Raw genomic sequence first — 16,413 nt, 5'->3', positions numbered from 1 at the left:
CACCGAAGAATTGTGATCAAGCAAGCTAATCCTCAAGATCTTTGCTTTCCTCTTCGTTTCTCTATCTCGATCGTTTCTCCCTCTCTTTCTGTTCTTTTCTTTCTCTTATTCAAACCCTCTTTCTTTTACCCTAATTAGCATATAATTAAGTATAAAAAGATGGTGAATTAACCCATTAATTAATTCAAGGTTATCTCTTTTAACCCTCAAGTAGTTAAATTATTAACATTAACCCACTAAATTTATAATTATAGCAGGAATAGTACAAAACGTCCCTTAAAACATTTAAGGAAATTCGACCCCGCCTGGGATTACGCAACCTGTGACGGGCCGTCGTGACTGCGACGGTCCGTCCTGCTGCTTCCGTCACAGAGTTCAGAGACTGAAATTTACTGAAGAGTCTGTGATGGCCTGTCATGCCTGTGACGGTCCGTCCTGCCACTTCATCACGAAGTTCAGAGAGTCGATTTCAGTACCCAATTTTCGGAATTCTAAGTATTTTGGAACGAGACACCATCGACGGTCCGTCGTGCCCATGACGGTCCGTCGTGGGATCTGTCGACCAAGACAGTTTTTCCAGAAATAAAATCTGCTGCTCAAAACGACTAAACAGGTCGTTACAGAAAAAAAGATCAGCTTATTTTGAAATGAAAAAAATATCATAAACTTTTTCAATTTCTGGCCAAAATTCTGACCAAATTTTAGGGTCATTTAGCATTAACCTTAGTAGAGATAGTTTGGTAAATTACCTATATTAATAATTATTTTTAATAAGTGTATCAAATCAAATAGCGACAAGTAAAAATGAAGGAACGAGTAAAATAATAATAATTTTCGAGTAAGGAAACAACAAATGTGTGAAGTAGTATTGCTTTAGGGAATCAGCGGATCACATGTTAAAGAAGCAACAGTTGTTACCGAACCTAACACTAGACCTATAATAAAATAATGAGTTAAACCTTCTCCGTTGCTAAGGCTCGGATAGTTACTGGACAAGCCTGTCTTGATATTTTTTGTCCCTCTTTCTCTCTCCTCTTCAAAAGTTTGAGAATTTTTTTGTCAAATTCTTTTGTTTTAACTTCATCTCAATTGATAAAATTTCATCTACTTGAGTAATTAAATTTAATTCAGATTATGTACGAGAGAATTGGAATGAATAATCTTCTTTTATTTATATAGTGGATCCACTTGTTCAGTGTTTAACTGATTAGTGAATCTAAAACAAGGATTTTATTGACGGAGATCTTGATTTTGTTGTTATTTCTTTGTTTTTTGGGAGCTGATTCTTCTCCATGAAATCTGATTTTTGATCCGAAATGCTGGAATTATTGTAATTGGTATAATTTATGTGAATCACTTTCATTTCTTTTTTAAATTGTGGTAACTTGTCTAAAACTGTGTTGTGTTTTCGCTTGCAGCTAAGTGAAATCGCGAGTCATTGTGCTGTTGTTTGACTAATGGCGCAGAGTAATTGGGAAGCAGATAAGATGTATGTACCAAATTGATTCTTCTTCTTTTTGTTTTATAATTGTTTATCTTCTTTTTTACTTTTGATTATGAGAAGATTGTAAGATTAAGGCTCCGCCTCCAATGCATAGAAGGAACAATAATTTCTACTCACTCCGTCTATCTTCCCTGGTGGACTATATTAAAAATAGTTGTCCAGTTTGAAAAATCAAAAAATAATCTACCCTTTTGTGTCTATTTTACCGTATTAAATACTATTCATATCTAATATTATTCTTGTTATTTATTGTTTCTGAAGTCAAGAACTATTGTTGGATAGAGGGAGTAGTTACAGGTGCATAGTCGGGCGGGAGGGATGGGGAAGGAAGATTACTCCTAATTACAAGGAGTGGTGGATGAGGATCAATTTATCTAATCCTCACTACATTAAGGAACTTCAAAAGATTACAATTTGTTTACTTGAAAGAAATTACATTTTTTTGACAAGTTAGAGGATAAATTGTTTTGACTTAGCCGAAGAGACAAATTTTCAGGATGGGGATATTATTTGTTTTCATTTGTACTATTGTTGATTTTCGCCCTTATTTTTTGGCCTCTTGTTAAATTTTCTAGGCTGGATGTTTACATTCATGACTATCTGCTGAAACGAAAGCTGCATAATTCTGCAAAAGCATTCATGACAGAAGGAAAGGTTGCTACTGATCCTGTAGGTAATGATGTTAGATGATGCTTTACGTTTAAATTTCTTTCATTCAAAGGGTAGCCATCTGTATAACTTTCGACATGTTTTATTCTTATTTCTTGATCGGAGTCTATGTTTTGATCTTCTGGTTCATACTTTTATAGCTATTGATGCACCTGGAGGATTTCTTTTTGAATGGTGGTCTGTGTTTTGGGACATTTTCATTGCAAGGACAAATGAAAAACATTCCGAGGCAGCAGCAGCGTACATAGAGGTTTGTTGAACTTAAGCAATGACCCATGACACAAATTACTTAAAAGAAGCGTTACACATTTCATACCAATTAGCATTTCCTTCTATTTTTAGACTCAACAAATGAAAGCAAGGGAGCATCAGCATCAACAGCAGTTACAAATGCAGCAATTGCAACTGATGCAACAACGAAATGCACAGTTACAGCGAAGGGATCCAAATCATTCCCCTCATGGTGGTCCTATAAATGCTATCAACTCCGAAGGTATGATGGGGCAGCCATCTGCCAGTGTATTGGCAATGAAAATGTACGAGGAACGAATGAAGCATCCTCAGTCCATGGACTCGGAAACATCTTCAGCACTTATTGATCCCAATAGGATGGCACTTCTAAAGTCAGCAACTAATCATCAAGGGTATGGTTGGTGCAACTGTTCCTTATGTTATTGCATTATTTTACACAACACGTAACTATTTGTTGCATGCTTTGAATCATTTGTATCTCTATTTCTTCTCTGTTGATTCAGCCAGTTGGTACAAGGAAATTCAGGGAACATGTTGCAGCAAATACAAGGAAGGCCTCAGATGCCAACTGTAACTACATGAGCTCTTAGTTCTAGATACTAGACAGGATATCTCTTCTTTGTTCAATACTCGGTATTTTGTCTTCTTTTACCAAGCTAATGACGATACGTATTTCAACTATGTAGGATATTAAAGGGGAAGTGAACTTGGGTGGCACTCACAAGTCTTTGCCCATGGATCCTTCATCAATTTATGGGCAAGCGATTCTTCAGTCAAAGGCTGGTCTTGGTGCAGGTATTACTACAGAAGACTTATTTTCAGCATAAAAAATAGAGATACATTTTTCGATTGACATTCTTTGTCCACCTATTACTAATAATTTCAAATGGAAAATATATCCATTATCATAAAATGCACTTTTAGTAGTGATTTCACCTAATTATCTTTGTTTATCTTTGATATGACGTATGTTTTTTTCTGAAAACCTGCTCATCTTCCCGTAAGACACTTAATCATGTGGATTTTTATGGAACTCCGTTCATTGAGTGATATCATGGATAATTTCATTTTTTGCTGTTTGAACTTTGAAGTTAAACGACAAATTATTAAGCATTGCTAGACTATTTATAAAGCTTCTTAAGGTTTCTACTTTCCCCAAAGACACTGTCACTGTACTTGGAATCCAATTCTTTTTATTTTATATATATGATGTTTCACTTTTGGTAATTGTCTGTATCACACCTAAAGTTTTATTCATCTGTCTTTAGCAGCAATATATTACGGTTTATGGGTGGAAAGTACTGGAACTGGTCTTTTTTATGTGAGCACAATGAATTGTCTCTCTGCCTATTTCTTTTTATTGGCTTGTTGTAGGATTTCTATTTTTCCAGCTCAGCTTTCATGAAACTCTCCTTTTCCTATTGTCTCATTTTCTCTTTCTGATTAGTCTGTTTAGTTTTTTCCTGTCTTTTCTGAGTACTTGTATGTCAATTATATTGTAGATGATCTTACTTGGGCAATTTAGTCATTATATTTACTCCTTGTTCTTCAGGGTTGAACCAAGGTGGCACTACTCTACCATTGAAGGGTTGGCCTTTAACAGTAAGTTACCTACTACTTTTGGTCATTACTGCTTTTAGTATACTGAATTTTTGACGTGCATAGTCGATTGCTTTGCTCATGATATGTTCAGGGAATTGATCAGGTAAGGCCAAGCTTGGGTTTGCAAGTACAAAAACCCAACATACAGACCCAAAATCAATTTCTTTTGGCATCACAACAACAACAGGTCTTAGCTCAAGCTCAAGCCCAAGGTAACCTTGGAAACTCACCTAATTATGGGTTTGGTGGATTACCTAGAGGGAACTTTAATGCCAAAGATGGTCAGCCCCCTAGAAATGATGGATCCATTTGCTCTCCAGTACAGTCGAATTCCCCAAAGGTTAACTCGAATCTCCTAGAGTCCAGAATAGATTTTGCTTTTGCGCGTCAACTATACTATCTTTTTATCTGTTACACTGCACAACTATTCTGAGGCTTAGCCATTTTGTCTGTAAATGATAATGTCTGTTTCTGTCGAAGGGTTTGTGTTAACTCAGGGGCGGAGCTACCGTATTGATGGGGGGTTTGACCGAACCCACTGGCTTTTCCGTAGACCCTATATTTGTTTTTAAAAAAAGAAATAAAATGTATATATTATATTTATTTCCTGCGAGCCCACAATCACAATGAAACGATTGGTCCAACAGTATTTGTGCACCCAATAAATTCGTTTGGCCCCCACTCGAACGGGTTACTCTGATACAACATCTTACTCAGACATTCAAAAAAGTTTAAACCCAATTTCTTTTCTTTTTTTTCATCAAAAGTTAGGGTCTAACTTTTATTGTTAATCTAATTGTTACCGTCTGAAATCCAGTCTCCGGTATGTAATCTTGTCTCTCTTTTCATTTTTTTCCATACTTGTTTGCTTTTAGATGGTATGATTATCTATTCAAAATTTGATTTTTTATCTTTGATTCTAGGGTCATCCCACATTGATAATTTATTATATTTAATAATTGTTGTTTGCTTTTCAAAATTTTAACTTTTGTTGATGGGCAGTAATGGTTCAAGATTATAGTTAAACTAGTAAAATATCTATTTTAAGTGCCAAAATATTCGTGTTGAATTTAATAATTGTAAGCTCACTTAGAACTATATTGAAGATTATAGTAAAAATATTCAAAATTTGATGGTTGTTACTTTAGGTTTAGATCAATTTAGAACCCACTGGTCTGAAATCCTGGCTCCACCTCTTTGTGTTATTTCTTACAATCCGTATAACGGCTAAAGTTTAAAGTGCTTATACTATATACCTGTCTTAAACAGATGAAAATGTCCCAAATGCAGCACTCTTCGTCTCAACAACAGGACCAGTTGCAGCAGCAGCAGCAACAACTGCAACAGGTTAGCTTAAGGAAAGCGTAAAAAAAGCTGTTTTTTTATCTGAATTTTGATATCATCGAACTCATGTGATATCAACTTTTGTTAACAAGTGATATCTGTTCCTGCCTTGCCTTCTTTTGCTGCAGTTGGAAATTTCCATTCTTTTTCCTTTTTAATGTTTTGGTTTCCTGAAAAATAAATTATCTAATCAGTCCAATGAGTAGTTCATCCAGCTTCTTACTTTTTTCCCAGACCAACAGAAAAAGGAAGCAACATTCGTCTTCGGGACATGCTAATAGTACTGGCACTGGTAACACAGTTGGCCCTTCACCAAGTTCACCACAATCAACTCATACCCCAGGTGATGGAATGACTAGCATGTCAAAAGGTTTGATAATGTATGGAGAGGGAACTGGCGGAATTGCATCCTCTACAAATCAGCTGGTAATTCTTTCAGTTATTCATGCAAATGTTTGTTTGGATTATTTTTTTTCTAAATGTCTACTTTCATATTTGTTAATGAAGTATTTAGTTTCCATATAAATTCACAGTTTAATATGCTAATTATGCCAAGACCTTGAAAGTGCTTTTTACCATCTTAAATCGTATAATGCTCAACGTGACTTCTATCGTACAGGATGACTTAGAGCCTTTTGGAGACATTGATAATGTGGAATCATTTCTGTCACAAGACGGAGGAGATGGAAACATCTATGGATCATTGAAGCAAACTCTTACTGAGCACAAGCCTGAAACCTCAAAAGGTAATAATCTCACAATTGGACTTGTAAAAGCTCTATTGTGTTTCTTTTTTTTTTGCAAAATTATAAACTTAAACGATTCATCTCAGGTTTCTCCTTTGGTGAAGTTGGTTGTATACGCACGAGAAATAAAGTGACTTGCTGTCATTTCTCATCAGATGGGAAGTTACTTGCTAGTGCTGGACATGACAAGAAGGTAGGCTGCTCCAGAATATCTAATGTCTTTAGCATAAATAATCGGATTACTGTTTTATTTCGTTCTATGATATGTGATTGTAGGTTCTATTCTCTATTTTACTTCATTATTCATCTAAGAAATTGTAAATTATGAAACATTTACTATGTATGCATCAGGCTGTTCTTTGGAACATGGATACTCTACAAACAGAGACCACGCCTGAGGAACATCAGTACTTGATTACAGATATCCGCTTCCGGCCTAATTCTTCTCAACTTGCAACTGCTTCATTTGACAAGTCTGTGAGATTATGGGACGCAAGCAATGTAATTATTTTTATATTCTCTACTGGAACTTCAGATCTTTTCATTTTTTTGCCTTTTTCTTGTTTAAGAACTCCGAGATGTAGTTGTAAGGCCTTAGCTACAGTTGCATTTTTCAATAAATCAAATGTTAAACAAATTCATACTAAATAATCCGTTGCCGAACTTCTATTTGCAGCCTAGCTATTGTTTGCATGCTTACACGGGGCATAGTTATCATGTTATGTCGTTGGATTTTCATCCTAAAAAGAACGACCTATTCTGTTTCTGCGATAGCAACAATGAAATTCGCTACTGGAGTATTAGTCCATTTTCTTGTACTCGGGTGTCCAAGGTTTGCTTTTTAATGTAGAATACTGTTATGTATAAACCTACTTTGCAGTAGTAAATTCGTAATGAGCTAACTTCGACTTCATTTCTCTCTACTTGTAGCAAGGAGGAAGCGCACAAGTGAGGTTTCAACCAATGACTGGGCGTTTGTTGGCTGCCGCTTCAGATAAGATGGTTTCAGTCTTTGATGTCGAAAATGACAGGCAAATTCATTCTTTCCAGGTTTGTTTCCGTGCTAGCTGACTTTGAGTTTATTTGATATATTTTACCTTCATTCTCGACATTATATATCGGTGTTTGCTTATAGGGGCATCCTGGAGTGGTGAACTACCTGTGTTGGGATCTCAATGGTGAGTTACTGGCATCAGTCAGTGAGGAGTCTGTCAAAGTGTGGTCATTGGCCACCGGTGACTGCATTCATGAGCTAAGTTCTACTGGGAATCAGTTTCACTCGTGTGTTTTTCATCCTAGTTATCCTGCTCTATTGGTGATTGGAGGAATGAGGGTAATTGCGTTTGATAGACTACTTCATATTCATACACTTTTTACTGTTTAGTGACAATGCTCAACACTTCACTGCTATTTTGTGAATTTATGTTGCAGTCTCTGGAGCTGTGGGACATGGTTGAGAACAAAAGCATGACGGTTCCAGCACATGAGAACATTATCGCTGCACTAGCACAGTCACCGGCGACTGGAATGGTTGGCTCTGCAAGTCATGACAGTTCGGTCAAGTTATGGAAATAGAGGACAATTTCAAGATTTCACAAAAAAGTATATAGATATCTATAGCTCTTATTGTTTTTTATGAAGAATATCCATGTTTGTGGTTGTTATAGTTAACATTAGAGCGTGGTTTGCCGTTGAGAAAGGCGTTGCACAGTAACAGATTTGCAAATTTTCATGGTAAAATGTACCGTGTTTCTCCTAGTATTGGATAAAACGGATAATGAACATTTTTAATACCTCAAATTGTCACTGCTATAAGAGTATAAAAGTTTCCAGTTTGGTGCAAATGAACTGTGTTATGCATGTAGAGTTGTGTTCAACATCAATGTTATCGAAATATCCTGTAGGGAGTGCTATCCTCAATGGACCCTATTAGATGTGAATTCGGATTAGTCAAACTCGTGCACATAGGATGGAAAAATCAACTTCATTTCCTAAGGTTATCGACTGTCATACCAACATGCTCCAATGCTACATTGATCCTTCATTTGCTTTAGGTACTCGTGTGGAATGGGTCCAATAAGAGAGGCATTTTATGCAGATCTTTCAAATATTGAGGAAGTGGATGGGGCTATGCGTAAGATGAACAAGGCAAAAGCAATCGAGCCCAGACGAAATCTCGATCGAATTGTAGAAGAACATGAGCCGGGCAGGGTTGGATGACTCAATAGATTGTTTAATGTCATTATTAGGACAACAAAGATATCCTAAGAATGGAGGTGGAGTATGATAATCCAGTTGTACATCAATAAGGATTGATGTTTACTATTGCAATAATTATAGAGGCATCAAGCTGTTAAACCACACTATGAAAGCTTGGGAGAGAGTAGTGAAAGTGAGGGTCAGGAGGAGTGTGTCGATTTCAGAGAACCAATTCGGTTTCATGTCAAATGATTGACTACGTAAGTCATTCACATTGTAAGGAGGTTGGTAGAGCAATATAGGAATAAGAAGAGGGACTTGTGTATAATCGAAGTTTCTATTTCCCAAGATAGAAGTTTCAAGTACTTTGGATTCAGTAATTCAAGGTAACGAGGAGATTGAAAAATATGTCACACATCATATTGGACGGGGTGATATAGTATTGATTGATGAGACACAATGGAGGCATACTTAACACAAAATTGAAAGTTTAGAGACACACTAAAGTAAAAAATTTCAAGTTGAGGACCAAAAGTTGAACATATCTAGACTGCAAGTTCAATGGTGTGTCTCTTGTAACAGACATGGACGTAGTGTTGACACATAACTCTTCCCAAGATAGAAGTTTCAAGTACTTGGATTAAATAATTCAAGGGAATGAGGAGATTGAAAATAATGTCACTCATCATATTGGGCGGGGTAGATGATTTGGACATTCGCTTATGATATTATTGAAGGAAGTTGAGGACTGATGGAACATGTCGAATGAACGGGTCCATCGAAGCTGGCTGACAAGTTAGAGTTAGATTCATACTAGGACTAGACTACTAAATCCTAAGTTATGTACGACTAAGCTACTGACTATTATAGGAGTCGACTAGGATAAGGTATTTTACTTGTAATACAATACTACTCATGTAATTATTTGTGTTGTAGTAGGATTCCTAGTATAACTAGAATAGGATTCTTCTCCTATATAAGGAGCTTGTAACTCAATATTATAATTATCAATACATCCTTGATTTCTCCAAACTTTCGTGAGAATTCTATATAGTATCAGAGCAATAAATTTTTTCCGCTCTTTAACGTATTAGATCAAAATTAAAAACAATCAAATTATCAAACCGCAGTGGCCCCTTCTACAAACGCTCTTTCAACCTCTTCACTTTATTATCTTATTTTAGCCCGCTCTATTAAACTTAAGCCAACGAAACTATCTTATATGGAGAATACAAGTAATTTAGTTGATTCAAGTGATGAGATTAACCTACCTCATCACAAAACCACGTAAAGCGATCTGTTCCCACTAGACAGACTACTGAGAAAACTGTAACAGATGAGAAGGGTGCAGTATAAAACAACATGTTGATGACTAGGAGGAGAAGGATGTGTTACTAAGGAGTTGGATTTTAGGACAAAATAAACCATATATCTGATCGTAGTCTGCTCAACTTCCAAGAAGATGTGGGAATGTTTGGAAGAAGTATATCTTCAAGGAACTAAAGATAAGGAGTTCCAGCTCAAGCAACAGCTGCAAAGTGTGAAGTTCGGAATTAAAATAATTGACAATTACATTAAGGAATTCAAAGGCACATGTGATGGTCTTGCAGCCATTCATAAGCCTGTAAATGAAGATAGAAAAGTTATTAATTTTGCTAGAGGTATAAGCCCTAAGTACAAGACCTTCAGGACTGTCATGCTAGGTAAGACACTATATCCTACTCTTAATCAGTTTGATAATGCTCTCAGGGGTTTTGATATGAGGGAGGATGAAGAAGTGCCTCAAAAAAACCATAACATGACATTTTCTGCCCAAAGAGGCAAGGGAAGAGGAAACTACTCTTAAAGAAGAGGAAACAATAACTTCAATTCCAGAGAAAGATGCTTTAAGCTTGTTGGACAAGGAACAAGTCCTTATAACAGTAGAAACGGACCGGTCCTCAAAAAAGTCTTCAAGTGAAAGTCATGAAAGGGACAATTCTGATACGTGTCAAATTTGTGGTAGGAATAACCATGCTGCTCTTAAGTGTTTTTATAGGTTGGATTACTCTTACCAAGCCATTGATGATCTACCACAAGCATTGACTGCTACTAATCTACAAAACACTACCGATGACACCTTGTATGTGGACTCGGGAACAAGTAGCCATATGACACATTACTCATCTTAAACACTACTATGGAACAGATAAAATAATTGTTGGGAATGAATCAAAGTTAGATATAGAACATGTCGAGAACATATCTACAACAGGTCTAAAGTTAAAGGAAGTTCTTGTAGTTCTCAACATCAAATAAAAAATTACTCTCAGTTAGTAAGCTTGCAAAAAATAATTGTAGTACTCTTGAATTTGATGAAACTAACTTTGCTGTAGGACAAAAGGACAAGGACACTGTTGGCCAAAGGATCTAAAAGGAATGGACTCTATGCTTTGGAAGATGACAGTATCATGCCTTGACTTTCGCACACGATTGGAATATGTCAGACAATGTGAACATACTAGATTAGGACACCCTAATTTGAAGTCTCTAAAAGTTTTGAGTAGTAATAGTCTCATCAATATTAGTAGTTGGAATAAAATGTCTACTGTTTGTTCTAGATGTTAGTTGGGAAAGAGTTGTAAACTTTCTTTTGATTTGAGAAATAAAATTAAGAAAAACCTTTATTGAAAATTCATTGTGACTTATGGTGACCTGTTCCTGTCGAATCTTCCCAACATATGAAATATGATGTCGTTTTTGTTGATGATCACACAAGATATACATTGATTTATCCATAGAAAAATAAGTCTGAATTTTTTGAGGTCTTTCTAAAATTTCAGAGAATGGTGGAAAAATAATTTTCTAAAAAGATTAAGATTTTTCAATGTGATGGAGGTGGTGAGTTTATCCAAACAGACTTCATTAAGCATTTGCAAGATTATGGCATTGTGAGATATATTTTATGTCCTGACACACCTGAACAAAATGGAGTTGCAGAGAGAAAACATAGGCATCTTGTGGAGACTGACTTAAATCTACTACTACATGCTAACCTACCTTTGTTTCTATGGGTTGAGGCTTTCCTTAATGCAGTATTCCTCGTCAATAAATTGCCTTCATCATTCCTAAATATGGTGACTCCATTTGTTAAGTTTTATGGGGAACAACCTGATTACAACAACCTAAAAGTGCTTGGATGTAGATGTTTTTCATATATCAAAGGTAACAAAAAACTTAGTCGAAAGGCCTAACCTTGTGTGTTCATAGGGTACATCAGCTTACACAAAGGATATAGATGTATTATCCCTCTACAAGGAGGGTTTACATATCTATACATGTGTTTGATGAAAACACATTACTCTATGTGTCTCCAAAGCAATCTTAGACTAACATTGATGTCTCAACTCACCTTGTTACTTTTTTTGAATCTTTCTCTAAACTACAGGCACATGATAATTTTGATTCAGTGAAAGTACAGACTGTTAGCCCATACATTAATAGTGATAATGTTGTTATACCTCATGTACTTATTGATGATGAAAGTATTATTGACCTCTCAGGCGTAGGACCAGGATCAGATGCTAAGGAACAGGTTGAAGGTGATGACCCACACGGTGGTATTGAAATTCCAGCTACATATTTTGAATCTTCCAGTTACAGAGGAACATGTTGCTCTTACAGGTCCAACCAATGATCATCATCAAACAACCACTTTAGTTGATGTACCAGTTGACCATCAACCTGACAATGCTACACTCCACTCAACTACCTCGGTTGATGTACCAGTTGATGTACTTCTTGCACCAAAAGGGGATCATATCATCACTAGGCACAAGGTGAATGAACAACACTTGTCACTTGTTGCTCGCAACAACATAGAAATTGTGAGAGAACTAACTGCTAAGAAGGCACGAAAATCACCTCATTGGCTTGCAGCAATGCAGGAAGAAATTGATGCTTTACATACTAACAAAACATGGATTTTTGTGCCCAAATCTCCATGTATAAACTTAGTTGTCTCAAAATGGATGTTCAAGACAAAATTAAAAGTTGATGGGACAATAGATAGATATAAGGCCAGACTTGTGGCAAGGGGATTCTCGCACCTTGAAGGGATAGATTTTGAAGAAACATTTAGTCCAGTGGTTAAAGCTACAACTATTAGGGTGGTTTTATCCATTTCTTTCAATTCAAAAGGGAAGTTAGACAACTAGGCTTTCTACAAAAGGAGGTTACATGAGTCAATTTCATGGTTTTATTGATCCCCAATATCCTCAGCATGTATGTCTACTTAATAAGGCATTGTATGGTCTTAAACAAGCACCAAGAGTCTGTTTCGATATGTTTAGTATGCATCTCTAACACCTTGGTTTCATTTGTAGTAAGACTGAGCCTTCCTTATTTACTTTGCAAACTCACAAAAGGCAAAATATTTCTCTTGTTATATGTGGATGATATTATTTTCACAGGAAGTAATCCATCTCATGTCTCAGAGTTGGTTCTACAACTTGGGAAAGAGTTTTCTATAAAGATCTTGTCCCTTTACACTTCTTCATAGGAATTGAGGTAAAGTATTTTGAAGGTGGAATTCACTTAAATCAAAGAAAGTATGTTGTTGAGCTGTTGGCCAAGACAAAGATGACTTTGGCAAAGGCTGTAGCCACTACTTGGCTCAAAAACAAGCTTTGCATGAAGATGTGGGAAATCTTGTAGATGCATCCTTTCACAGAATGATAATAGGGAGCCTTCGATATTTGACCCTCACAAGACCTGGTATCACTTATTCTGTGAATTTAGCAAGCCAATTTATGCAAAGCCCAAATATTGAACATCTTCAAGGGGTAAAAAGGATTCTCAGGTACATTAAAGGTACTCAAACACTTTGGACTCAAAATTATTTCACCATCACTGTATAGGTTGTATGGCTACTTAGATACTGATTGGGAAGGTTGTACCACAACTTAAGATCAACTACAAGCTATAACATCTACCTAGATGCAAATTGTATTTCTTGGACCTCCAAGAAATAGACCACAGTAGCCCGATCGAGTGTCGAAGCTGAGTATAGAGCACTAGACTTCATTGCCAGACTTGGATTTTGTATCTTCTTCATGACCTTGGAGTGTTCCTTCTATCTGTTCCTACGTTGTATTATGATAATATGAGTGCATTGTACATGACAGTTAATCTTGTTATGCATGTTAGAACCTAATATGTTGAAATGGACTATCATTTTATTCATGAGAAAGTGGCCAGGGGACAACTTATTACTCAGTTTGTGAAATCTAAGGATCAGCTAGCCGATATTCATACCAAAGCCTTAATAAAATAAGTTTTCTCTGGTTTTCATAGAAAGCTAGGAGTTACAGTTCCTCCACTCACTAGCTTGAAGGGAAGTGTTGAAGGAATCTTGACGACTGATGGAACATGTCGAAGGAAGAGGTGCATCTAAGCGGGTTGAAGAGTTAGAGTTAGATTCATACTAGGACTACACTACTAAATCCAAAGTGATGTACGACTAAGCTACTGAATATTATAGGACTCGACTTGGATAAGGTATTTGACTTGTAATACAATACTACTCATTTAAGTATTTGTGTTGTAGTATGATTCCTAATATAACTAGAATATGACTCTTCTCATATATAAGGAGCTTCTAATATAACCCACAACCTTAAATTCCTTGATCCACCACTGCTAAGGAGGAGTACTTTCATAAATTATTCACAATGATCTGACAAAAGAATTAAATTCATTTGTTTCATATTCACGGCCTCTATCACTTCTAATCGTTTTTATTTTTCTTCCATGTGATTTTCAACCTCATGGAAATAAGTTTTGAAATTTTCAAAAGCATCGGTTTTATTATTCATCATGTAAAGATAGAAAAATCATCAATGAAAGTGATAAAATATCTATTACCTTCACGAGTTAGAATTTCACCACGTTCACAAATATCAGTATGAATTAATTCTAACAAATCAATTTTTCTTTCAACTTGAAAATGAGGCCTTTTAATGATTTTAGCTTTACTACAAGCGTCACACTTTTTTAAAAAAATTTAAACATTGGGATTAATCCTAAACTACTCATGATCCCAACATAATGATAATTGATATGACACAAACGAGCATGCCAAAAGTTGATAGAAGAAAGCATATAAACAAAAATAGAAACTTTAGTCATCTCAACATTCAATTTAAACATCCCATCACATGCATACCCCTTCCCACAAAAATACCCTTCTTCACTATTACATATTGATCAGATTCAATAATCTGTTTAAACATGCTTTCTTAAGAAGAAAAGTAGACATCAATTTTTTTCTCATGGAAGGAGTATAAAATACATCTTTTAAAGTTAATACCTTTCCAGAAGTAAAATACAATTCAACATCTCCCTTTTCAAGCACTTGAGTAGTGTGAGCATCACCAAGAATGATGATTTTGGGCTCCTCAAAATGAGTATATTTTTAGACCAGTCTTTGTCATAACAAACATGACGGTTTGCACCAAAATCAGTCCATCATCCATCAACATTCTCAACCATGTTTATGTTGATAATCACTGCCACAAAAGTTTCTTCGGTAACTTTTACCTGGGATTAGGATCACGTTTTTCTGAATCTAAAATCGACCAATATGCCCACTCTTACCACAAACAAATCATGATCCCTTTTCTCTAACTTCTTGATTTTGTGCTTGGTTATTTTTACCATTATTTTTGTTGGTATGTCTATCATTATTTTTCTTGAATTTTTTCTTTTTAGTCTTTAAAGAAAAACTTTTTGAATTTCAGGAGTAGCATTATTCGAAGTAATTAAATTTATCTTCGTTCTGATGTTTTTCTTGTCTGTTTGTAAAAGTGCATCTTAACCCCTTGCTTGTTCTTCTATGCAAATTTTCATTATCAAGGTTTCAAGAGAGATTTTCTTTTATTTGTGGCGCATAATTTTTTGAAATTCCTTCCAAGAAGGTGAAAGTTTATATATTTATAATGACCCGGAAGATCATTTTTGTAAATTTTTATAAAATTATTATTTTAATCCCTCTCGATAGTTGTCCCGATTATTTTTGATCAGTTGGTGAAGTTGGTTTGAGATCTTTAAACTATTCGATTGGCTAAGGCAAGTGGATTTATAAACTCTTTGTTAAGCATATAGAATGATTGTATTTCCTTGTGGTATATGTTTGAGAGTAATGAGATTTGGTTATGGCTTGACTTGTCCACCTTGATTAATTCTAATAATGAGAAAAGACAATGTGATTAATTTTTTATACGTGATGTGTTGAGAAAGGTTTGAAGGCTTGTTGAATCATTGTTGATGTGATATCATGTTTGTGTTGCTGTAAAGTGTGCAATGTTATGAAAATGGTCATCTCATCATTATTTGTGTGAACATGTCATTTGCATTATTCCGAGACATGGTTATGACAAGTGTTATGTGCATTGAGAAAGAATGAGAAATTAAAGAGGATGTACCATTTCGAGGGATGTATCGCGCGCCGCGATGGTTACTATTACCGAGGGTCATGTCATGCGCTGCGACAGATGCATGGACAGATATGTCCCCCATGGGTTCTTGACTGAGAGACAGCGGGTGTGTATTACTAGGTCAGATATGCATCATTATACTTGCTATTGCATTCCATTGCATTGCACATACTTGTCTTTCATGAACTTTATATTGTGTTTTGATGATCTTGTGAATGCCTTTTTGTGGAATTGGTGATTGATGAGTACCGAGCTTGTTGTTAAGGCTATATAATTTGTTAAAGTATTGTTGTTGAGGATATGTAATTTGTTAAAGTGTTGTTGTTGAGGACATGTAATTTGTCAAAGTGTTGTTGTTGAGGACATGTAATTTGCCAAAGTGTTATTGTTGAGGATATGTAGTTTGTCTAAGTGTTGTTGTTGAACTATGTGCGATGTTAATATGAGTTGATAGGTTGGACTGATTTTTATGCAGGTTGTAGTTGTGGAGGTTCGGTTGGGGTGGTAGGAGTACCCGTATTTCATCCCCTTAGCTTGTGTTTAGGGATTTACTTACTGAGTACCGCGTTGTTTGGTACTCACCCCTTCATTCTAAATTATTTTTTTGTAGATTACGAGCCTG

General features: G+C 35.8%; 1 protein-coding gene across 1 annotated transcript; it reads left to right on the top strand.

Moving 5' to 3' along the window:
* Nucleotides 1–851: 851 nt before the first annotated feature.
* On the top strand, nucleotides 852–7,961 carry LUG2 (transcriptional corepressor LUG2). The gene is made up of 18 exons (XM_004247040.5): nucleotides 852–1,337; nucleotides 1,419–1,489; nucleotides 2,080–2,177; nucleotides 2,314–2,423; nucleotides 2,516–2,817; nucleotides 2,929–2,995; nucleotides 3,112–3,220; nucleotides 3,978–4,027; nucleotides 4,119–4,367; nucleotides 5,297–5,374; nucleotides 5,606–5,797; nucleotides 5,991–6,117; nucleotides 6,204–6,310; nucleotides 6,469–6,618; nucleotides 6,794–6,949; nucleotides 7,048–7,167; nucleotides 7,253–7,450; nucleotides 7,549–7,961. The coding sequence occupies exons 2-18, from the start codon at nucleotides 1,458–1,460 to the stop codon at nucleotides 7,690–7,692; spliced, it is 2,289 nt and encodes a 762-aa protein (XP_004247088.1). The 5' UTR covers nucleotides 852–1,337; nucleotides 1,419–1,457; the 3' UTR covers nucleotides 7,693–7,961.
* The last annotated feature ends 8,452 nt before the right edge of the window (nucleotides 7,962–16,413 follow it).

This window comes from Solanum lycopersicum, chromosome 9, assembly GCF_036512215.1.
Source record: "Solanum lycopersicum chromosome 9, SLM_r2.1".
Lineage (NCBI taxonomy): Eukaryota > Viridiplantae > Streptophyta > Magnoliopsida > Solanales > Solanaceae > Solanum > Solanum lycopersicum.
Note: the sequence above shows the minus strand (reverse complement) of the source record. Positions and strands in the feature narration are given on the sequence as shown.

What these genes read in the sequence shown, in the direction of transcription:
- LUG2 (XM_004247040.5), top strand. Translation starts at nt 1,458, where the DNA reads ATGGCGCAGAGTAATTGGGAAGCAGATAAGAT. An exon ending in CAGCAGCAGCGTACATAGAG is followed by an intron (nt 2,424 to 2,515) that starts GTTTGTTGAACT and finishes TTCTATTTTTAG; the next exon opens with ACTCAACAAATGAAAGCAAG. An exon ending in GGCAAATTCATTCTTTCCAG is followed by an intron (nt 7,168 to 7,252) that starts GTTTGTTTCCGT and finishes GTTTGCTTATAG; the next exon opens with GGGCATCCTGGAGTGGTGAA.